The 24,960-nt window shown below is 45.1% G+C and overlaps 1 protein-coding gene across 3 annotated transcripts in view; it reads left to right on the top strand.

Annotated features, from left to right (window-relative positions):
* Positions 1 to 24,960, top strand: part of EXT2 (exostosin glycosyltransferase 2) — a 139,742-nt gene that overhangs the window by 104,124 nt on the left and 10,658 nt on the right. For all 3 annotated transcript variants that reach the window (XR_014837028.1, XM_085011383.1, XM_021083158.2), the window contains one exon: positions 23,923 to 24,066. Coding sequence is in view for 2 of the 3 variants with exons in the window: in XM_085011383.1 (XP_084867509.1) it covers positions 23,923 to 24,066 (144 nt within the window). In the remaining variant the exon portion in view is untranslated. The remainder of the gene's footprint in view (positions 1 to 23,922; positions 24,067 to 24,960) is intronic.

Raw genomic sequence — 24,960 nt, 5'->3', positions numbered from 1 at the left:
TGAGAAGCCAAAGCAATTTTAAGAAAGAAAGACAAAATTGGAGGACTATCTTATTTTAAGACATAGAAAGCTGCAGTAATCAAGACACTGTGGTATTGGTATAAACGTAGATGGATAGATCAGTGAAACAAAGAGTCCAGAAATAGACCACACTTGTGTGGTCAATCAGTTTTCAGCAAAGAACCCAAGGCAGTTCAGTAGAGGTGGGACAAGCTTTTCACTACATGGTGCTAGAGCAATTTGCTACCCATTTGTCAGTTCAAAATGCAGGAATTAAAATTATAAAACTTCTTAAAACAATGGAGAAAATCTTAGTGTGTCTGAGCTGAACAGTGATTTTTTTTTCAATAGGCAATAGCACAATTTATATAAGAAACAAAAACAGATAAATTGGACTTCATCAAAATCAAAGATGCTTAAAAAGGCACTTCCAGGAAAATAAAAAAGACAAGTCATTTTCAGAATATATAAAGAACTCTCACACCTCAGTAAGAAAAAAATAAGTCAATTAAAAATGGGCAAAACATTTGAGCGATTAGTTCACCAAAGAAGATATAGGATGCATACTAACGTATGAAAAAACTCTCCCTGTCATAGTCATTAGGGAAATTCTAAAGTAAAAGCACAATGAGTATCCCTATGTACCACTGGAATTACTAAATCAAATTGAAAATACTGACAATGCCGCATGTTGGTTAGACTGCGGAGCACCTTAGAACTCTCATACGTAACTGGTAAAATACCCTAAATGATACAACCGGTTTGGAACAATGTTTGGCAGACTCTCATAAAGTTAAAAAAGTTGCACTTTTCATATGACCCAGCTTTGAAAAGAAATAAAAAATATATTTACACAAGGATGTGTACTCAGTGTTCATAGCCTTATTTGTAAGATCCCCCAGGTAGATGTATCGGCTGGCAAAGGGAGAAACATTGTGGCATATCTATGCTGTGGAATACTATTTAGCAGTTAAAAAAAATGAACTGGAGTTCCTGTTGTGGCTCAGCAGGTTAAGAACCCAACATAGTGTCCAGGAGGATGCCACTTCAATCCCTGGCCTCACGCAGTGGGTTAAGGATTGGTATTACCACAAGCTGCAGCATAGGTCACAGATGCAGCTCAGATCTGGTGTTGCTGTGGCTGTGGCGAAAGCTGCAGCTGCCGATTCAGCCTCTAGCCTAAGGAACTTCTATATGCTGTCAGTGTGGGTACAAAAAGAAAGATAAAAAGGAAAGGAAATGAACTACTAACATGTGCAACAACATGAATAAGTCTCAGAATTGTTATACTAAGTGAATAAAGCCGTATGCAAAAGGCTGCTTACTGATATGTCTTGTGTGTGAAATTCTAGAGTAGGAAAGACTGTATCGCCAGGGCTGGGGAGTGGGATTGACAACAAAAGAGCAAGTGGGAACTTTGCAGATGATGGAAAAGTTGCTGCATTAGGGTTGTGGTAGGGGTGGTGATGCGACTGTGTACACTCATCAAAACACACTTTGAACTGGTGATTTTATTGTGAGTAAATTATTTTCCAGAGCTGAAAAGAAAATTGTGGCGTATAGCTAAAGTGGTTCTTAGGGGAAATTTATAGCATTAAATGCTTATATTAGGAAAGAAGAAAGGTCTAAAAGCAGTCACCTAAAGTCTGTTCCTTTAAGGAGCCAGATAAAGAAGAGTAAGTTAAACTCAAAGCAAGTAGAAGGAAAGAATAAAGTTAAGTGCTAATCAAATCAATGGAACAGAAAACAGACCAACAGAGAAAAGTAACAGGTCCCAGATCTTTTTGAAAAGATTAGCAAAATTGATAAATTCCTAGCTGAATCCCCCCCCCAGAGAGAACACAGATTATCGCTAATCAGAAATGAAAAGGAATTAAAGGAGGGTCCTACAGGCATTAAAAGAATATAAAGATAGCATGAAAATTTATATGAAATTTAAGAATTTTTTGAAAATTACAACTTACATAAAATTAAGCAGAATTTGTAGATAACCCTCTAGTAAAGAAGTTGAAGTTCTTATCAAAATCTTCCTGCAGAGAAAACTCCAGGACCCTGATGGTTTTACTGGTGATTTCTTGAAAATAAAGTGATGGTTTCAAGTTGGAAAGAAATTTAGAGATAATCTAGCTTACTCACTTTTACTTACAGATAAGGCTCATCCATCCATAAGCTATACGAAGCCCATAAATGACGTATCCAATAAAATCACAGAGCTCGTTTCAATGCTATTTTCAGCATACTGTGCCACCTGTAAAGCTTTTCTTATATAGATGTTCTATTTTTGTCTCTGTGCCATTCAAACCTATTTGTATGAAGCTTGTCTTCAGTGAAGGTAAAAACACCTGAACATTTTGTTTCATATTCTAATATTCACAAGTAGGAATCCGTATCACTCAGGAATCTATAATAGTTGTTTCAATAGAAGGGACTTAATGTATTTAATGTTCTAATACAAGGCCTTAGAGAGCTGAGAAGGCAGGCGGGAGTGCCAGTGCCGAAAGTATAAAGAGGCGAAACCGGCAGGGAGTGTCCACCTCGCCTAGGAAGGGAGGAGCAGAGGAAGGAGGGGAAGAGGTTGGGCTTGTTAGAACCTAGAAGTTTGGAAGGGACACCCTACTTCACCCCCACGGGCTGGGCCTTAGACTTTTAAGGAAGGGGCCCCTGGCTGGCTCTTCTTCCGAGGGTCCAGGCTGAGGCTGATTCTGCTAGAAGAGACAAGAACCGTCTGCCATTTCTGGAGTAAAATGTCTACGGTTGGGGAAAAAAACAGACAAAACTGGAAGTAATTCTCCTTTTCTCCAGTCAATGACTTTATAGCCAGCACAGTCTGCCCCTTTGGCTGCTCCAAAGCATCCATACACACACCCTTCCAGGCGTATTTGAACTTCTATGCAGCAACAGTAACAACTTTGTATTTCCACTAAGAAGATGCAACCGTGCCTTATGTATTCCCTCCCCTAGAAGTGGATAGTCACAGTATCAATCGCTGGGTAATTCTTAATTCCTTTTTCAATTTAGTCACTCTTCTACCTGAATATTCTGTAACATTATGAAAAAATTATAGGCTTCCAATTCTGGACAAGATTGAGCAAGCGCATGCCACCTTATTCCTGGAAAAAGAAGACAGACTGGCCAGGGTCCTCCGCTCCAGCAGTGAGTTCCCTTGGAATTTTTTCCTTCCTCTCTCCCTCCCTCTCCACCTCCCTCCGTATAGCTCAGCCTCAGTGCTCGAGAGGGCCATGACACTTACAGGCACAGATAAAAATAAACAAAAAAGAGAAAGAAAAACCCACTTTCTCTTAGAAGGACTAGGAGGAGGGCAGCCCTGCAGATGGACCCCTTTTGACTACACTCGCTCTACACCAGGCAAACTCCACAAAAGAAACTGTATGTCACCCTCCCAACTAGATGCAGGGACTAGAAAAAGTAGAGATTGTCATACAGAGGCCTGTTAACCATGCCTAACTTCACTAACAGGGAATAGAAGCGGAGAAAACACCTCTCCCCCAACCCCACTCCACTCTGGAGACTGGAGTGGAACCAGTTGACCGTCCATGTCTTACGCAAAGTGAATGTCAGTGAAGAGGCAGCTGCAGAGACGTGGGGCTGGGGATGGGTCCTGCCCACCATCCCCAGCCTGTCCCAGACAGCAGAGGCAGCACCCCATCCTCTCCTAGCTAGAGAGTGGGGGGAAGGTTATGGAAAGAAGGGATTTTTCACATCTATGTGTGAACTCCTGGGCACATTCTCACCCCTCTCCCTTCAAAACAGTCCATGAAACTAACTAGAATCAACACAGCAAAAGCTTTGGGAAATAAACTGTGGCGTAGAATACTACCCAGGTTTCAAATTAGCCTCTGGGTAGCACACAAGTTGGGCAGACCAAAATAGCACGATACAGTCTTTGAAAACTAAATTGATATTCAATCCACAGCCCACAAAACTGGATTGGGACATGCATTCTGAACCTAAACTCCTTATTACTAAAATAGAAAATGTAAAAGGAAGCAGCGTCTCATAGTAACACTCAACATGTTCAGGAAACAATCCAGAATTACTCATCATACCAAGAAAACCAGGAAAATTGCAACTTCGATGAGAAAAGATAATCAACAGATACCAACACCAAAATGGCACAGATGTTGGAATTATTGACCAGGATATTAAAACTGCTATCATAAAAAAATTCTCTAATAAGCAATTATGAGCACTGTTGAAACAAATGGAAAAACAGAAATTCTCTGCAGAGAAACAGAAGATATAAAAAAGAACCAGATGGAAAGTTCAGCACTGAAAATTGCAATAACCAAAAATTTAAAATTCATTGGATGGGATCCACAGGGGAATGGAGATAGCAGGAAAGAATTGGTGAGCTTGAGGATAAAATCAACAGGAGTTCACCAATCCGGACAACACAGAGAAAACTGATCGGAAAAAAAAAAAAATGCACAGAGCCTCAGGGACCTGTGGGACAATCACAAAAGATATGACATTCGTATCATCAGTGTCCCAGATGGAGAAGAGAAAGAATGTGGGACAGAAAAAATATTTGAAGAACTAAGAGCTGAAAGCTTCCAAAGTTTGCCAGAGGTCATTAAATTTATAGACTCAGAAGCTGTGGAAGCCGCCAACATCTGAAGAATAAGTTGTTTGAATTACATACATTGTGTATACAAATAAATCATAACAGTAATTCTTGTATCAGGTAGTAACTGGAAAAGGAAAAGAGACAGACAAGCAGGTGAATAGACACGTAAGGAAAAGAGAAAAGTGCGTGGCTGCTCCGTTCTTGCTTCTGCAGCTTAGGCATGAGCCCAGGCTTGACATTTAGAACTTGATTCTTAACTCTGCCCTTTGGCCTCAGCCAGTACTCTAGTCTGCTTATCACAGACTCTGTTTCTTCCATGACCGGAGTGCTATTCAGACTTTCTGCTGCCTCTTGTGTTAGTTTTGAGAAGTTGTGTTTTCCAAAGAATCTATTCATTTCAATTAACTTGTAAAATGCATTGCTATAAAATCATCCATAATGTTGTCTTTTGTGTGTGTGTGTCTTTTCTGTATGTTTAGGGCTGCATCTGCAGCATATGGAGATTCCCAGGCAAGGGGTCTAATCAGAGCTGTAACTGCCGGCCTACACCACAGCCACAGCCACAGCCACGCCAGATCCCAGTCTCATCTGCAACCTACCCCACAGCTCACGGCAACGCCAGATCCTTAACCCACTGAGGGAGGCCAGGGATCAAACCCACAAACTCATGGTTCCTCGTCAGATTCATTTCCACTACGCCACAGCGGGAGCTCCTGTAGTGTTATCTTATTATCTTATTAAAACCTGTAGGATTTGGAATGATGTGCTCTTTTTCATTCTTGATAACGATCCTTTTTGTCTTCTCTCCTTTTCTCGATCAGCCTTGTTAGAGATATATCAATGTTATATCTTTGCAAAGAATCAAATTTTGATTGTGTTGATTTTTCTTTAGTGTTTATTTCTTTTGTGTTTCATTAACTACTCTTTTCTTGATTAATCTCTTCGTCTACTTTGGTGCGCTTAAGTTGCTGTTGTTTTTCTAACCTCTTGATAACTTAGATCAATGATCTCAGTATTTATTTTTCTAATATGTGCATTAAAGCTCTAAGTTTCTCCTAAATTACTGCTTTACATTGCCTTCCCGAGTTTTGATTTGTCATATTTCTTATTATCCTTAAGTTTAAATATTTTCTAATTTCAATTGTAGTATCTTCTTTGATTCATATAAAAGTAAATTGCTTACTTTTTCAGTTTTTGAAGCTATCTTTTTCTTATTGATTTCTTATTTGGCTCTACTGTGGCCAGAAAATATATTTGGTAAGAGTTCATTATTTCGCTCAGGAAAAGGTCTATTTTGGTAAATGTTCTGTGTACCCCTAAAAAGAATGTACATTTTATGGTTGTAGATTTAAAGATCTTACTAGGTCATTTAGATAAGATTAGTTACATTTGCACTTTTAATATAAGCAAAATATCCCCCTGCTTATTCCTCTTTAAAATGGGCATCTTCATTTCTTCTGGTTTGGTTGTGTGTGTGTGGTATGTAACCCTTATTTCTGTAGTAGTTGGATTCATTTTCCTAGTTTAAATAAAAAACAGTTTAAACACAGTATTTAGTGTGTGAGAATCAAAGAGAAACCATGCAGCAGACCTGTCTTACTGTAGCTCCAGAAAATTCTTAAAGAAATCTGGAGAAACAGTGGCATCTCCCCTTTCAGAAAGGGGTGGCCAGCAGTCCTCTATTGTCTAAGGTAGTTTTACAAGTCCTGCCTGGAGCCAGAAGAATAGACCACATGACGTCCTGATCTAAGAGATCAGGAGTGCAGGCAGATGTATAAGATGTGGTTTCATCTGAAAAAGGGTCAGAAATTCTATGCATAGGAAGTGTCAGACACCTTCACGTTCCTGTGAAACCCAGCGAGATGGCGCGTGTGAGGATTCAGGGCATTTGGCGGCGATGGCCAGCAGCGTGTCACGAGTGGAGGGGAGAGCACAGCTGCTCCCTTCGTGGAGGAGAGTGTGGTGGCCCAGGACCTGTTTTGATCATGGTTCTGCTGACACCTCTTTTGAGACCTAACACGTAGGCTCAGGCACCAGAGTCCCAGCTGGTTTTTCACAGACACATTTTAAGGCGGTGCTTTTGTTAGAGGGTCAGAAGCATCTCTTTACGGAGACCATTTTAACACAACAGGCTCCACGGCTCCCTGAAGGGACACGGAGCCGAGGCTGAAGGCAGCTCGCAGATGGAAAGGTAGCCTAACGTCAGAGCCAGGAGGTGAGAGGGGGGTGATGGAGAGGATCTACCTGGGCAGTTAGCTTGGAGCCGGTCGTGACCTCTAGCGTCCCTTTCTGGGAGGAGGTTGTGAGAGCCACAGCAGTGCTGCCGCCCGGCCTCTGTGCATCCACAGCACATGGAGCAGTGTTAACACTGTCCCCAGATCAGGCTGCTGCTCTGGCTGTGACCAGCGCAGCCTCCCTGCCCATCTGGCTGAGACGATCCAAGTCACCACCAGCCTGTTGACTGCTCACAGCCCGCCGGTCGGAAGGCTGTTTTAAAGAAACCCGGTGTCAGAACGGGAAGGGACCTTAGAGACCATTCTTGCATGCTTTATTGCAGAGAAAACTGAGGTGCAAAGAGGTTAAGTTGCTTCTCTAAGGTGTTAAATATACACTGAATAGAACCCTTTAAGGGACGCCCTGGCAAGTTCTTGGGAAGGAAGGCCAGACCCTGTCAGAAAGGGCTTTTTTCTTCCAGTGTCTGTGACTTGAGCACACAGACATTTGGATTTGAGACCTAATGCCTGGGTATCATTATTTATTTAATTGGAAGAAAACACAGGGGTCATTTGCCCATTCAAATGGGTCATATTCCCTGATGGACGGCCAAGAGCTTTGGGAAATGTTACATTCTCTTGCCAGCCCTGAAATCAGTGAAAGAATGATCTTCTCTGGCCCTGCGTGTTTCTGACTTGTTTGACAAGCTCTAGTGAGCTACCAGATGTGGAAATTCTTTTCAGCCTGGGATAATTTATTTATCTGTTTATGTATTTTACCAGGAAAGTATCTATTGAGTTCTTGATACTCATTTGCAGGGAGCTCCTGGGGGAACAGTAGCAGCGTATAGTGTTACTTGAATGTTTGATCCCCCCACCCCACCCCCGCCCCAAGTCTGTCTGCTTCTGCTTTTATTTCAGACCTGAAGAGCTGGGAAGTAAAATGCGACTTGTTGCTGCTCCCCTCCCCCGCCTTTAAGAGAGGCCGTTTTTAAAACATGTGGCAGAAAATGAGCTGTGCAGACTTGGCTGAATGTAGGAACCTGAAAATTTATTTTTCCTTTTGTACTTTGATCCTCATTTCCAACCATAAAAATTATTAGCGTCACCTAAGTGTTAAACATTTTTCACCTGAGAGATGTGAAACACTCTTGGCTAATAATGCTGGATGTAAAGTCAGTCCTTCGTGTGGGGATGGGAATTGACTCAAAGCAAATGTGTGTTGTAGGTGCACAAAATGCTGACGCCTTCCTTTTACTGCCTGGCTAGTCGGTGGTAGTGGCTAGTTAAACCTCTGGGGTGCTAATAAGCTACGATCATTTATTTGGATTATCTTGCTCACAACTCCCCATGGTAATGGCAGGTATATACTTGTAAAGACTTGTGAAAAGACAGCAAAATAGCATGGAATGCCCCCCACTATTTTTTTTGGGGGGGGGGGCCTGCACCCAGGGCTCTTGGAGGGTCCCAGGCTAGGGGTTGAATTGGAGCTATAGCCACCAACCTGTGCCACAGCCACAGCCACGCTAGATCTGAGCCGTGTCTGCAACCTACACCACAGCTCACGGCATCACCAGATCATCCTTAACCCACTGAGCAATGCCAGGGATTGAACTGCCTCCTCATGGATACTAGTCAGATTGGTTTCCACTGAGCCACTATGGAAACTCTTGCCCCCACTGTTTTTCATGAGTATGTAAACACCATCTCTGAGTGGCTTTTCCTGGTGTAAGAAGGCACCTAAGTTAGAACGAGCTGGGCCCATGTGGTCGCATAGGGGAGTCATACACCAGTTGCTGTGCCGAGGGCAGAACTTGTGATGGGGCAGACATTGGGAGTTCAGTTGGTTCGGCCATATAGGGCCAGCTGATGACAGGCTAAGAGGTCAGCTGAGAAGTCTAAGTGGTGCAGAGGTTATTGTAGGTTCGCAAAGAGGTGTCTGGCCCAGGCAGTCAGATCACAGGAAAAATTCAAGATGATGGAGTGAAGTCAGGGAAAGCCAGGTATGTCGTAGTAGTGAAAAAGTCTATCAGCTTAATCAGTGTTTACTGAATCAAAGAACCAAGGAGAAGGAAAAGATAGGCTTAGCCATAGCTCAGATTTAATCGGGGATGAGGGAACTTGGTTAATTGGAGAATTCCAGAGCTGAGGCTCTGTATAACAGTTGCATTTTGAATAGAATTAGTTAAGTTTATAGCTAGCTAGCTATTCATCCGGGGAGAGTGGGAGAGATGATATCTTCTGTGATTCAAAATAAACGATTCCACTTTTCCTCTTCTTGCTAGAAGAGCAGAAAGATGGAAACAAGCTATCATCGAATTAGACTTCAGAATGGCCTCTTTTAAAAGCCAGTAGGTAACTTTAAAAAGAAAGAAAGACTGTGTTCTTCTGTTTGTCCCTCTGAACCGTCTGCCAGTAAAAGTGCCACAGATCCAGGTCTTGGCCTGGGTTTCGAGATTGTTCCTCACAGACTTGGGTTATGATCCTTCTGGTAGCAGGTTAACCACTTTCCTGCCTGGCTTTAAGCCCCAGAGCCCAGAATCTGAAAACGTACCCAGAGCTGTTGGGAAGCCAGGGAGGGTTTTCTTTGCGGTGTGTGGCACCATCTGTCCTACCCTGCCATGGGCCCCTAACACCCTTTGGGGTCACGTAGGACACTGAGAAACAGGGTCTTTATAACCAAGACTATTACAAATGAAACGTCCCCAAATGCAGGGCCCTCCCTGCCGCAGACAACCTCAGCGTGAGCCAGAGCTAGGTTTCATCCCTCGGCCTCTCGCTGACTTGGATCCTTAACATAGTCTGACCTGGTAGCTGCCCGGAAAGATTGGGAATTCAGGTGTTTCCTTCTCTCTGGATGATGGGCTGTCACCACAAGGCCCCCTGGAGCCAGGGCGGGCGTCTCAGCGAGCCGGGCCGTCTTGGGCATGTGCAGAATCAAAACCTTGTCAGCATTTGTGCTGGATCTGCGCTAAAGCTTTGCAGCAGCTAGAACCACTTTGCCAGAGCTGAGATTTGAAAATTAAAACGTGTTTAGGGCTTGCAGTGTGCTCTCTTCATTGAGGACCTGCAGGAGATGAAGGCTAGAGGCTCTCTTTGAGCCTTGTGTATAATATCTGAGCAAGTGACAGTCCCCCCTGAATACATTCCTAGTGGCAGTCATCCAGATCAGTACAGTATTGAGGGTTTTTTGTTTGTTTGTTTTGTTTTTTTGCCATTTCTAGGGCCGCTCCTGCAGCATTTGGAGGTTCCCAGGCTAGGGGTCTAATCAGCTGTAGCCACCAGCCTACGCCAGAGCCACAGCAATGCGGGATCCGAGCTGCGTCTGCGACGTACACCACAGCTCACGGCAATGCCAGATCCTTAACCCACTGAGCAAGGCCAGGGAGCGAACCCGCAACCTCATGGTTCCTAGTTGGATTTGTTAACCACTGCGCCATGACGGGAATTCCCAGTATTGAGTATTGAAAGGACATCTGTCTGTCTTTACCTCCACCTTTTCACTTTTCTTAAGTGCAGCCTCTGGAGACTGTTGTCTTCAGAAGAGGGCGAGGGCCAAGTGGCTTGCCCTGTGAGTGTCCCTCCTGCGGTGCCTTTGGCTCCCTCGGGGGAGGCATGTGGGAGACTGTGGTTGGAGGAGCCCTTCTTTCTAGAGATCCTCCCTGGGGTCTTCTCCACACGGCTCCTGGAGGAGAACTGAATCCTCTGTTAGGTCCGTCTGTCTCCAGCTTGCATTGATTTACACCCCCAAGACCCTGGGGGACCTGGAGGGAAAATGGTTCACGTGTGCCGCGCTGAGCCCAAGCTGCTGAAAGCAGACCCCGAGCAGTGGGCTGGAGCCCACGGAGGTGCTGAGAGAAGCTGCAGTGAGGTTTGACCTCTCGGAGCTTTTCTAAAGCACCCAGTCCCCATTGGAGAGGAAGTCAAACAAATATTAAGGGAAGGAAATCGAATATGTCTGCTGAACATTGAAATAACATCTGATGGTTTAAAAAAGCACTCAGTTGGGAATTGTGATGGAGTGACACTTTTTCCTTCCCCACTGAGCAAATTAAAACAGCAAGCTCAGAATTTGTTTGCCTAGCCATTAATGAGCCATCAAGTGGAGGACTAGGCTCCCTACCCCAAAGAGGAGGGAGCGTGCTGCCCGATGGCACAGCTGACTGTCAAAGGGCATCGCTTTCTCCCACACTCCCCCCCCACCCCCAGGAGGTCAGGTGAGTTGGTTTCATTGTTTTGCATAAGCTCTGAGTTTAAGTCAGACAGTGCTGGTGAGGTGAGAGCTTGCCTGGTCTTTGCTCTCCCAGCCCTGCGTGCCCCCGCCCAGCCTCACCATCTCTCCTGTCTGCAGCCCAGGCAGCCCCACCTGGCTCCGAGTTCTGTGCCTCAGGAACTGATGCTTATAATATGGGATAGTTATTTTAAAGAGGTGTTGGTTTAAAGAATGCACACTTTCCCTCCCCCTATTCAAAAGGAGATAACTGCTATGATATCCCCAGCCCTGAGAGGATCCATATGTTGGCGGGTTATTGTTCCAGAACCTGCCTGTTGTCTCTTTGGGATTGATTACAGGCTTTGGCCGCCCCAGGAATCCAGAGCTTCAGGATTTGGTTTATGATTTGAGGATAGGGAAAATTTGTCTTGCATTGGCTGCTTATCTGTCTTGATTTTGATAGAGATGCTTGAAGGAGGTGTGTGGGCAGGCTTTGGCCCGGGACCAGGGGAAATGAAAGTCGTGGTAGCATCCAGGCCCTGAACGCCCCCCGTGGCTCTCTCAGAAGGGCAGCACCTGGAGCTTTCGGAGCAGAATTCTGCGGTGTGGTTCCCAAGTGTGATGCCGCACCCTTCACCGCCAGCCGTGAAACTGCTTGCAGATTCAGAAGGTTGAGACAGTGGTTGGTGGTTGCTGTGGCATTAGACCTACCAATTCCCCATTCTGGATGATGAGATTGAAAGGAAACTTTAAAGGATTGGAATAGTCCCCTGACCTTAGAAATATCACACCTGAAAGCATGAACCTCAAGAAAGCAAGGTGAGATGGTCGGTGTGATATTTACAGCTCACCTCTTAGATCAGAGTTATTTCTTGGTGCTTAAAAATTGGTGCATAGGGTTCCCACTAACTGTGATTGTAGTATATCTCGTACTATCTGTTGGCTGCTTTAGATAGTTGATGGCCTTTGGAGTTCCCTTGTGGCATAGCAGGTTAAAGATCCAGCATTGTCACCGCAGCAGCTTGGGTCACTGTTGTGGTGAGGGCTCAGCCGAAAAAAAAAAGAGTTGACAGCCTTAAGAAGTAAAAATTCTAGGAGTTCCCATCATGCCTCATCGGTAAGGAGCCCAAACCCAACTAGTATCCAAGAGGATCCTGGTTCGATCCCTGGCCTTGCTCAGTGGGTTAAGGATCCGGTGTTGCTGTGAGCTGTGGTGTAGGTCACAGATGTGGCTTGGATCTCTTGTTGCTGTGGCGTAGGCCAGCAGCTGCAGCTCCAATTTGACCCCTAGCCTGGGAATTTCCATATGCCGTGGGTGCGGCACTAAAAAGACCGAAAAAAAAAAAAAAAGGAAAAAATTCTAGGCTCCCATCCAGATGAAGATTTGAGGGGTGAGGGCAGAGGTCCTGATCCCATGTTGACACTGCTCCTGGAGAGAGAAGGAAGGGGCTGACCTTTAGCTGAGGCCACTAATACATCCATGGCATAGATCTGGGGCTGGAATGACAGACTCCCCTTTAGTACCTTCCATTCAAACAGGATTGTGTCTTCCTAGTTTACTACTCTCTGCCTGCTGCTTGACACACAGCGGGTGCTCAGTAAATATTTATTGACTGAATGAGTGAACTTAATGTGATTGGACATTGAATTTTCTGATATACACATAGTTTCTGTGATTGAAATTATAAGGAGTTTTTCAAAATTAAGTGATGCTGTATTTTATATTCAGTGGGAGAAATCTGATCTTCTCCTTGCTGGTCTGCTAAACAGAGAGCAAAGAATAAAATTTTGTACTGATTATTTACCTGGTTGGGGGCAATGAGAATCTCAGCCCCCCACTTTGTAATTGAAATTTCTTTTCCTTTCTCCCCTTAAAATGAAATCCATGAAGCCTTTCCCTTATTTCCTGCTTTCCCACCCTTTTGAGTGTTTTTCCTGTGTCCTCGCTTTCTTTCATCTTTAGCTTTTTTTCCTTTTTCAGTCACACCCTCAGCATATGGAAGTTCCCAGGCCAGGGATCCAATCTGAGCTGCAGCTGTGACTTATGCCACAGCTGCGGCAATGCTGGATCCTTAACCCACTGTGCCACAGCAGGAGCTCCCCATCTCTGGCCTTTCATGCATATGTCATGCTTTTCTAAATGGTAAGCTCCTTAGTAACATGACACATGCTCTATTCTTGTATTCAGTCTTTGAAGTGGAAGGCAGTCCCTAAAAAATAGTTGGGGGCAACTGATTCTTGACCAGAGGTGCCAACACAATGCAGTGGAAGAAAGACAGCTTTGTTAATGAATGGTGCTGGGCACGTTGGACATCCATAAGCAAAACTTTAACCTTGACCCAAACCGCACAAAAATTAACGTAAAGTGAATCATGGACTTAAATGTAAGACATAATACTATGAAACTTTCAGGAAGAAAATCTTCAGGATCTAGGGCAAGACAAAGAAGCATGATTCATAAAAGGAAAAATGGATAAATTGGACCTCATCAAAACTTAAACCATGGGAGTTCCCTGGCGATGCAGCAGGTTAAGGATCTGGTGTTGTCACTGCTGTAGCTCAGGTCACTGCTGTGATGCAGGTTTGATCCTTGGCCCGGAACTTCCACATATCACCAGCACAGCAAAAAAAAAAAAAGTTTTGCTCTGTGAAGGACCCTGTGAAGAGGATTAAAAGAATTGCTGCAGGTTGAGAGAAATATTTGCAAATGACATATCCAACAAAAGACTAGGATATCACTCTCAAAACTCAACATTAAAAGACAAACAATCCAATTAGAAAGTGGACAAAGGAGACGAGCAGTTATTTCACTGAAGAGGATATACAGATGGTAAATCATCTCATGAAAAGATGTTTGATATTATTGATCATTAAGTAAATACAAATATAAACTGTAATTGTATACCGCTATACACCTATCAGAATGGCTGAAATTAAAAAAAAAAAAATAGTGACAGCACCACATGCTGGTGAAGATACAGAGAAACTGGATCTCTCATACATTACTGTTAGAAATATAAAATGGCACAACCACTCTAGAAAATCAGTTTGGGCTATTGCTTACAAAACTAAATGTGTAGTTACCGTATGATCCAAACAATTGTACTCTTAGGCATTTGTTCTGGAGGCAAGAAAATGTATGCCCATACAAGCACCTGTACATGAGTGTTCGTAGCAGCACCATTTGTAGTTCCAAAAATGAATCAGCCCAGATGTCCTTCAAGGGCTGAATGGTTAAACAAACTGTTGGCCCAGTGGAACACACCATGGAACACTACTCAGCAATGAAAAGGACTGGACTTTCCATACACAGAACAACTTAGAAGAATCTCTGTGTGAAAAAAGGTAATCCCAAAGGATTACATACTTTGTGATTCTGTTAATAAATAGCCTTTTAAAAATTACAAAATTGTAGAACTGGAGAATAGATTAGCAATTGCCAGAGGGAACCTGGATGGGGTGGGACCCTCGTGGTGATAGAAATGCTCTGGATCTGACTCTATCAGTGTCAGTCTGATACTCTCTCACACTGCTCTCTCAGGAGATGTTATCACTGGGAGAAGCTGTCTAGAGTAGACAGGATCTCTCTGCATTATTTCTTTCAGCCCCTTTTGAATCTACAGTTATCTCAAAATAAAATTTTAATTAAAAAACAATGAGAGGAGTTCCCGTCGTGGCGCAGTGGTTAACGAATCCGACTAGGAACCATGAGGTTGTGGGTTCGGTCCCTGCCCTTGCTCAATGGGTTAAGGGTCCGGCGTTGCCGTGAGCTGTGGTGTAGGTCGAAGATGCAGCTCGGATCCCGCGTTGCTGTGGCTCTGGCGTAGGCCAGTGGCTACAGCTCCGATTCAACCCCTAGCCTGGGAACCTCCATATGCCGCAGGAGCGGCCCAAGAAATAGCAAAAAGACAAAAAACAAACAAACAAAAAAAACAAAACAATGAGAGCTCCATAAGTATCTAAGAGTTCAATGAGTAAACAAATTAATAAATAGGAACGCTCCAATCTCCCTGTCCCTACCCTGTGGCTGGCTTGCTGTTGGATTGCCTTTCTAGAACTTGCTATCAGGGTTGATAGATAATTGTAAGGAAGGTGGAACATCTTGGGCTTTTTAAAGAAATGCTGTTGGTCATCATCTGTTTCGATAGTTTGGACTTTGTTCTAGCTCTTGCCTTTTATGTAAGCCAACCCAAATCATTTTTTGGAAATAGATGGGATATAAATAAATAATTGAAAGGAGTTCCTCTGCTTCTTGATTCTCCACCAAGAGATAATGGGGTTTAAGCACCCATATAGGGCACTATGATGAATTAACTCATTAGAAAATCATTTTAGGAAGTTCCCTTCATGGCTCAGTGGTTAATGAACCCGACTAGCATCCATGAGGATGCGGGTTCGATCCCCGGCGTAGCTCAGTGGGTTAAGGGTCTGGCCTTGCCATGAGCTGTGGTGTGGAGCAGCTCAGATCCCACATTGCTGTGGCTGTGGTGTAGGCCGGCGGCTACAGCTCCAATTCGACCCCTAGCCTGGGAACCTCCATACGCCATGGGTGCAGTCCTAAAAGACAAACAGGCAAAAAAAAAAAAAAAGAAAAAAAGAAAGGGAGGAAGAAAGAAAGAAAGAGAAAGAAAGAAAGAAGGAAGGAAAGAAAGAAAGAAATCATTTTAGAACCACATTTATGCTTCGAAGTCAGCCAGGATTAGTTTGTAGTCAGTGCCATTTCCTCCCACGCGCAGGAAGAAGAAAACAAATCTGGCCAGGTCTGCAATAGCGGCTGTGACCGTGAGTGATAGGCGCCACCGGGGCAGCGACTTGAAGGAGGAGAGTTACTTCCCCCGGCTGGTCAGGGCTGACGTCTTTGGTCCCCAGTCAGTTAAATCCAACCTCACCGAGATCAACCTGAAGTTGTGAAGGCTCGGTAATTTATAAAAGCTAAAGTCTCTGTTTCTACGTCGTGCACGGTTTTGAAAGAGAATAGCCATTTGGCTTGTGATCACTCTTGTAACTTCATTAACCAACCTCCTGGGACCAGACTTAGAAATAGGACGACCCCCCCTGGAGCTGAGGTTATGGAAATAAAAATGATTTCACATTTTAGTGGGTCTTAAGGAGCGCAAAATTAGAAAGCCCGTGACCCGACCCTGACCCACCTCCTCCTCCTCCCTCCCCTCAGCCCCCTCGCGTCTCTCTTTCGCTTCTTTATTATCTCTCAGGAGATTCATTGCCTCATGAAAAATAGTCGTTGAGTTTAAGCTTTCCTTCAGCTGTTTTTTGCTTGTACTTCCTCTCTGCCCAGAGCCGCCCGGATTACCGGGTTGCAGTGGGCCCTCGGATGTCACAGGCGGAGTCCCGCGAGCGTGCTGCAGCTGCTGGGAGTCCCTCGTCTTAATGGCGCACATGTGGCTCTCTGTTCAACGGGAACCGCGTTCATGAAAAGCCTCCAGCTCTTAGAAGACGAGTTCTGAGGGGAGCAAAAGACTGTGGTGTTTTCCCCACCGCCTCTCCCTCCCCCATCCTGTCCGAGGGCCTGAGCCTGGGGAGAGGAGAGGCTTCTTAGAATCAGGAGAGCGGGAAGTGACTTTGTGAGCAGAGGGCTGGACTGGGAGCTAGGGGTGGGCTGGCAGTGTAACTCGGGACAGCCACTTGCTCGCCAGCCCCAGTTTCCTCATCTTCACTGGAGGAGCTGGACCACATGGCCTCTGTGGCTGCAAACCCCCGAGTCGGTGTGGCCAGGTCTGCAGCTCAGGCTGCTGGAGTGTGAGTCTTGTTCCCATCTGCAGAAGGCCCATGGTTACACTGCCTGCTGAGATGGTGCACGTCTTCCTACCAGCGATGCTCCAAGCTGGTCAGTCTCCTTGCTTCCGTCACTGCCCAGGCCTGAAGGAAGGAGAGGTGTGATCATGTCCCCCAGCACCAGGGCATCACCCTCCAGCCAGACTGGGACAAAGAGAATTGCCGCCAGGATCCGCCAGGATCCCAGGAGCCTTCCGTCCATGTGCTCTTCCTGTTTGGCTTATTTTAAGCAGAATCCCGCCTAGGCTTGGAAAGATCTCTCGAGCAGATGGAAGTGATCCACATAGGTAAATCTTAATACACAGCATAGCACGGACATGTATTTGTCAAAACCAGTCAGCCTCAGGGCACTCCTGGTGACACCGTCAGGGCTTCTTTGCTCTGCATGCATAGCATTAACATTTATTGGTGTCCCAGGCATGGGCAAAGGCTCTTTGGCTTTTCGCAAAGCAACCCCTTGGCAAAAACTACCGGCCAACCACCATTGTACTTAAAAGCGTGAGCTGAAAGGGAAGCCAATCAGTCCCTCCATTTCACTTCATTTCAGGAAATTACAAATATAAAAGGTGAGCTTTGTTCCCAGAGGGCTGAGAGTGAATCTGGTAACTGGCTCCTTTGTGGAAACCAGCTAGAAATTGGAACCCAGCCAGCTACTCCCTTCCCATCTGGGCAGCACATAGGACAAGCCCGACGGGAAGGAGGGCCACCAGTTCAAAGGCGTTTACAAGCTGGCTTCCATGCAGCAATGCCATGATAGACCTGGGCCTGGGGCCCCAGGGCTTGGGCTGGGTCCTGGCCTTCTGTTCCCCTTCGATGGTTAGGGATCGACAAAACTGGGGGGCGTGTGCAAGGAGAGAAATGAACTTTGGCCCAGTGCGGGGTACCTTGGGTCCATATTCCCCCGGTTCCCTCAGCACTTCTTAGTCCACCTCTGGGCTCAGGAACCCTGGTACATGGGGCACCCTCTCACCCAGTAGCTGTATCCCTGTGGCGCTTCCCCTTTGAAAGTGGGATGATGCTAGCAGCCCCTACAGTCCCTTTCCCCCCAAGCTAGGCTGTGGTCCCCTCATCAGTTATCCCAGATGGGCACCACCTGTTGTTACACCGTCCCCCCTCTCCACCCCCCCATCTGTTTCCTGAATCTGACTGTGGTTAGCACACACCCTAAGTTTAAAACGCACTCGCTAAGCTGGCTTAGAATACAGTGCATTATCCTCTTTTCAGGAACATTTATTGGGTACCCGTATGTGTATGGCATTTTAAACAAAGTTAAATAATGCAGGCCATGCTATTTAAAAACTTACAACTTGCGACTGATCTCAGTGGCTGAGTTAGTTTCCTTGAGAATAGGTTAGTGGGGAAGAAGATATAAGAATTTAGCCCTGAAAGTGCATTAGAGGTCATTCGATCCAAACCCTCATTTTGCAGAGGGTGGAATGAAAGCAGGGCAGCTTGAGCAGGTCTGGCACACAGCTCGTCGGCGGCAGAACTAGTCCCGGGTCTACGTTAACCGCGCTTTCCGCACACACACCCCCACCCCCCGCCCATAGGATGCACTTCCTACAGGTGGTTATCAGGGCTGCCTCCTGCGCCTTCTAAACAAAGGTAAGATCTTAGTTTGATTCTGTAGTGATGGGAAGCCACCAAAGACCTCAGGAAGCTTAAAAAAGAAAAAAAAGGGCTGGGAGAAGAGGTAGGTAGAGGCCTCTGAAAACAGCCAGGTGAGCACAACTCCATAATCCAGAGAAGAGGAGGTTGGGACCAGGATTATGAAAGTTAGAATGGAAGGGGACAGAGGACAGTATTGGTGTTGTTACAGTCTCTGTTTGAAGAGTGATGCGGAATAGGCCCCCAAAAGTAAGGACTATTCACATTATTGCTAAATAAGCCCCAAACCAAGGAGTAGGGTTTGTTATAACAGACACAGGCCTCTGTCTTCAAAGACATGTGCAGTTAAAAATAGGTGACTCTATTTGTGGACCCCGAAAGTATAGGCAAACAATTGAACGATGGCTTTGTGACCTGAACGCAGCTTTGGGAGCCCTGTCACTTGAACTGGGGAGGTAAAGTGACGCTTCAGTTGCCCATGCTGTAATGTATGAAAGCATCTGTGAGTAATGACAAAAGGCTGACCCTAGAGCATTTCCCTTAAGTAAAAAGAAAAGGGTTGAATTAGAGTGGGAGGTGGGTAGCAACAAGGAGTGGAGGGGGTCGGAGTCGAGTTCTCACTCCTCTGGCTGGGAATATGCTTTACTATATACATAATCAACATCGTACTATGGCGGGGCTCGATTAGAGAGGGCCCAGCCCCTTCTTTTCCACTCCGTTTTATCCTGTAGTCAGCTGCAGAGTTATAGATGAAGTGACAAGGATGGTATCTTGATTGCATCCAGCTGCCTGGAATAAGTCAAGGGCAGAGAGGCCCCTCCTGAGGCACTGCGCTTGCCGAAGGCTGCAAAGGCGTCTGAGATTCAGGACACCGCTGATGCTTTCAGAGCAGCGTCATTTAGCATCCTGGGATGCAGTGTTACCAAACTAAGTCCCTCTGGAGAGAAGTCTGGTACGTGGCTTCAGCAAACAGGAAGAGGACTGCAATCTCCATGGCATTCGACCCTGAAACTGACCCGTGTACTTGACAAGTAGAGCGCCTTGGGGAAGTGATTGGAACTTCCTTGGTGTGGATTAGAGAGCTGAACTGACTTAGGGTAAATACGGGAGGAAAGGAGGGGTGGTGCAGCTTCCATCCAGCAGAGGTGCCAGCTAAATGGGTGCCCCCCTGCCTCTTTTCCTCTGCCGTGTCCACCACTGGCCTTGAGGGTAGTCAGTTGCCCTTTGGAGCCCTTCAGAAATCTCTTCAGTTCCATTTAAGTGAATTGGTGACTGTGGTCCTGGTGTGACTTGAACAGGCAGATGCCTGGTGCCGAGCAAAGGGACCTGGAGGTGCACTTGAAGGGGGTCTGTCCGGGCCCAAAGGTGGCAGAAGTTATGGCTCACAGCCTATGCTGTTGCTCTAGGCTCTGTAAAACTGTAATAGTATCATATTATTTTAATCTGCTGAAATGCAAACCCCAGAGTAGAGAACCCAGCAGCAGCATCACACATCTGAGGAAATGTTTGACATGGATTCATTTGTCTGCAGCTATTACGATGATGCCTGTGGCCGATTAACTCTCTTGGCTACAACATGGTGTTAATGAGGCCAAGGTTGTGGTTGGCGAGGCCTGTTAGGTGAGCTGGTTCTGCAGAAAGGAAACCTCTTTTCACAAATCCAGACCATGCTCAAGACCCAGGTCAGACATCCCGTAAAAGCATGTCGACGATCACAGGGACTGGGCACGACGGCGTAATGACTCAGCAAACGTCCCTTTACCCCCTCCTGGAAAAGCGATTTAAAACATGTGCTTCAGTGCTGGTGAATTATGACTGTGATCTTCTCACACAGAGCCTCTCACACTGTTATTGACGGTGAGCTGGTGAGCCGTACTGTTGCAGACTTCCTTCCCGAGTGAAGGGTGTGCTGGCTCCGGCTGGGAAGAGAAGAGGAGGGATCTTGGCTCCTTCTCTCATACTCGGCTTTCTGCTGCCGAGATCTTGCCCATCCATCCTTCAACAAGGGTGCGTGGAGTGCGGTTCCATGCTCTCGGCTTTGTGCTCAGGATGCCGCCGTGGATGAGACGGTCCTCATGGAGTTTAAACTCTGCCAGAGGAAAAGAGATGACACCTAAGTAGACAATAAATAGCCAAAGCAGTCTGAGGGAAAGAGTTTGGTGAAGAAAAGCATGGGATGAAGGGGGATGATGCAGAATGGCATTTACCTTGGATGGAAAGGTCTGGAAAGGCCTCTGAAAGCAGGTGACATTTAAGCAGAGACCTGACTGATGAGCAGGAACCAGCCTTTGGAAGAGCTGGAGGGACATTCCAGTCAGAAAAAAAGAGCAGGTGCAGAAGGCTTGAGGTCTAGTCACAGTTAAAGAACAGGGAAGCTGCTGGATCGTGGGAGGATGTGGTGAGAGAGGCTGGAGGGTAGGAAGACCCTTCAGAACGTGCTCAGAGGAGTTTGGATATTTTTCTTAATCAACAGGAAGCCACTTTTTGGCTTTGTTTTAGAGGTGGAACATTTTTTAAAGATTTGGAGGGGTGAGGATGTTACAGGTTGAATGTATCTAAAAAAGAGATGTTGAAATCCTAACCTTTGGAGTTCCCGTCATTACGCAGCTGAGACAAATCCGACTAGGAACCATGGGGTTGCAGGTTCGATCCCTGGCCTCGATTAGTGGGTTAAGGATCCAGCATTGCCGTGAGCTGTGGTGTAGGTCGCAGACACGGTTCGGATCTGGCGTTGCTGTGGCTGTGGCGTAGGCCAGCAGCTACAGCTCCAATTAGACCCCTGGCCTGGGAACCTCCATAGTCCATGGGCGCAGCCCTAAGAAGACAAAAGACAAAAGATTAAAAAAAAAAAAAAATCCTAACCCTTAGTAACCTTATTTGGAAATAGGGTCTTTTAGAGGTAATCAAGTTAAAATGAGGTCCTATGGGTGGGCCTTAATCCAGTTTGATAGGTATCCTTATAAAAAGGAGAGATTGGGGGCATTCCCATTGTGGCGCAGCAGAAACGAATCTAGGAACCAAGAAGTTGTGGATTCGATCCCTGGCCTTGCTCAGTGGGTTAAGGATCTGGCGTTGCTGTGAGCTGTGGTATAGGTCGCAGACACGGCTCAGATCCTGCGTTGCTGAGGCTGTGGTGTCCCTAGCCTGGGAACCTCCATATGCCACGGTTTCGGCCCTAAAAAACACACACACACACACACACACAAAAGAGAGAGAGATTGGAATACAGAGACACACACAGGGAGGAAAGCTGTGTGTAGACAGAGGTTTGAAGTGATGCATCTACAGGCCAAGGACGCCGAAGAGTGACAGCCAAGTACCTAGAGCTGGGAAGAGGCCAGGAAGGATCCTTCCCCGTAGGCTGGCCTTCCACACCCTGATTTCAGATTTCTAGATTCCTGTTGCTCTGATCCACTCACTTTGTTACTTTGCAGCCCTAGCAGACAAGGCAGAGTACTAGCACACTGGCTCTGCCTTTGAGGAAGCAATGGAGCATCCTCCCTGAACTCAAGGACACTGGGGTGTTGGGGAAACCTCTTGTCGCTGTAGTATATGCATGACCATATGACTTCTGTATGTGTGTGGGTAGATAGATAATTTAAAAACATATAATAACAAATGTATAAATTAATAGGATGGAGCCCACTGATTGAATTACCCTGTACAGCATACCCAGCTCTCCTTTTAGGGATGGTCCTTTTAGGGGTGTTCTGTAAATGCTGGTTTGGAAGGACAAGAGTGGAAGCAAAGAAATAAGTTGGAAGCCTTTTACAGTAGCCTGGTAACCCACGGCCACGTCGTCATCGAGTAATGATGGTGTCTTGAGCTGGAGGGAGTGGTAGTAGAAATGGCAAGAGGTACTCAGAAGTAGAGCCAGCAGGACTTGCTAATGGATTGGATGTGGGGAAGGAGGGAAAGGAAGGAATAAAAGCTGACTCTCTCTTAGCCTTTGGGCTTGAGCAGTTGACTTCGAGGACTTACTGAGATGGAAAAGACGGAGACAGTGGGGATATGGAATCAAGAGTTATGCTTTGGACCTGTTAAGTTTGAGATGCCTATTGTTTATCCAGTGGGAGATAATCAGTAATTATAATGGTCGGTTGTTTGAGAAATGTTCAGGGCCAAGCATAAATTTAGGTTATCAGAGTATAGGCGGTATTTAATGTGATTGAAACTAGATGTTACCTAGAGGGAGAGTTTAAAGAAAAGGGTAGGCTCCAGGACGGGGCCCTCAGGAACTCTGCTGTGTGAAGCTCTGGTCACGGATGAGGACTCGTGATGCTGAGAAGCAGCACCAGGGCAGCCAGTCAAATGTCAGCACTCACTGATGTTAATGGTTTAAAGGTTAAAGTAAATTATATGGAAATACATGGGGAAAAGTATTGCAAGTACCCCCCCCATGTCTCAAATTCTCTTTAACAAAACTGTATCTAAAACTTTTCCAAATACAAAAATCAAATTTTTGTTTTCAATATGTTACTGGTTATAGAATCAGACAAATTCTCTATACCTGATGCTTCCAAAAGGTGATAAGAATGGTTTTATGCTCCAGATAGATGGTTTTTTTAAGAAACAGATATTTTGTAAATTTTCATAGTCATCAAAATTTAATATAAATCCCATTTCCATTTATTCTTCATTTGTACATTCATTAAGAATGAAATCTATGGAGTTCCCGTCGTGGCTCAGTGGTTAACAAATCCAACTAGGAACCATGAGATTGCGGGTTCGATCCCTGGCCTTGCTCAGTGGGTTGATGATCTGGCATTGCCATGAGTTGTGGTATAGGTTGCAGACACAGCTCAGATCCTTCATTGCTGTGGCTCTGGCGTAGGCTGGCAGCTACAGCTCTGATTCGATCCCTAGCCTGGAAACCTCCATATGCCGCGGGAGCGGCCCTAGAAAAGGCAAAAAGACAAAAAAAAAAAAAAAAAAAAAAAAAAAAAAAAAAAAAAGAATGGAATCTATTTCATTAATCATATGTTAAGAGATTACCTACCTTGGAGTTCCCGTTGTGGCTGAACGGGTTAAGAACCCAACATAGTTCCATGAGGATACAGGTTCGATCACAAGCTGTGAGTTAAGGGTACAGTGTTGTCACAAGCTGCAGCATAGGTCGCAGATGTAGCTCAGATCTGGTGTTGCCGAGGCTGTGCTGTAGGCCTCAGCTGCAGCTCGGATTTGACCCCTAGTCTGGGAATTTCCATATGCTGCAGATGCAGCCATAAAAAGGAAGAAAAAAGTTAAAAAGTGATTCCCTACCTTGGCCCAATTCAGGAAGCTACTGCTTTACCTTTCCCGTTACACTGAAGTTCCCAAGCAAGCATAGGGAAGTGTTGCAGGAAATTAGAATCAACATCTATCTTTGAATATCGGCAGAAGAACTAGCACCTGTTGGGTCTTAGTTTGTGAAGATTCGAACCTGGGGATTCTACTGATCTTGTTTAAAGAACTGAGCAGCTATTGTCTGAACTGGGAACTGACTGTCGATGTGTTTCTGTCCTCAGGTCTGGCGGGAATTTCCTGACCGGTTGGTGGGTTACCCGGGCCGCCTGCATCTCTGGGACCATGAGATGAGTAAGTGGAAGTACGAGTCCGAGTGGACCAACGAGGTGTCCATGGTTCTCACCGGAGCAGCTTTTTATCATAAGGTAAGTCGGGGCCAGGGCAGGCTTGCAGCAGGTGAGTCTGAGTTGACAGCACCGAGAATGTGATACTTGTTTTATTGGGCCCAACTTAATTTTTGTTGAGCTTAGGAAAAATGTTCCTCTCAGAGGTCCATGTTGTGTGATTTTATTAAAGAATGAAGTTATTTTTCTAATTATAAAAAATATGTGCTTATACTACAAAGTATGACAAACTCAGAACAAGTATTGTTTTAGCAAAGTACATGTAGTCTTATCACTTAGAGATAAACCATTATTGTTTGGATGTTTTTTCCAGTTTGCCTTTTGCTGATTTATTTTTCACATATGTGCATATACAGCTATCAGTATTCTCATTAGCTTGCTTGTTACATGTGTGATGATTATTTTTCTTACATCATTAATATTTCTTCATAAATAATTTCTCCCTAACATAATTGCTAATATACTATTATATTAATATTCCATAAATCATGTATAACTGTTTCTCTGTCACTGGACATTTAATTAGTATCTAAATTTTTTTGCTCGATAAAAGCTTTGTATCAAATGCTTAAATAATGATCAGTATCCATTTTCATAACTGTTCTTATAATCATTATGACAGATTCCTAGAAGTAGAATTTTGAACATTTTGGGAGGGTTTTGAGATCGATATATATTTATGTCAGTTGTTTACAGTATTGTCTGTGCCAGTTTGCATTCTCACCAGCAAAATATAAAACTATCTTACTATACCCGCTCTTTCATATGTAAAAAATACATACCCATTTTTTTGGTAAGTGAAAATGGATCTTATTATTTTTGCTTTGGTTTGATCACTAGTAAGGCTGAAATTCCTCACCGAAGGAACTAATGTCAAGAGAAAGCTCTGCTGAGTCCTGCGCAGTTAATTTAAAC

Source organism: Sus scrofa, chromosome 2 (assembly GCF_054392235.1).
Source record: "Sus scrofa isolate SSC_HxYL_T2T_F1_AM1 chromosome 2, Sscrofa_HxYL_maternal_Yorkshire_Landrace_v2.0, whole genome shotgun sequence".
Taxonomy (NCBI): domain Eukaryota; kingdom Metazoa; phylum Chordata; class Mammalia; order Artiodactyla; family Suidae; genus Sus; species Sus scrofa.
This window is presented reverse-complemented; position numbering and strand designations above follow the sequence as displayed.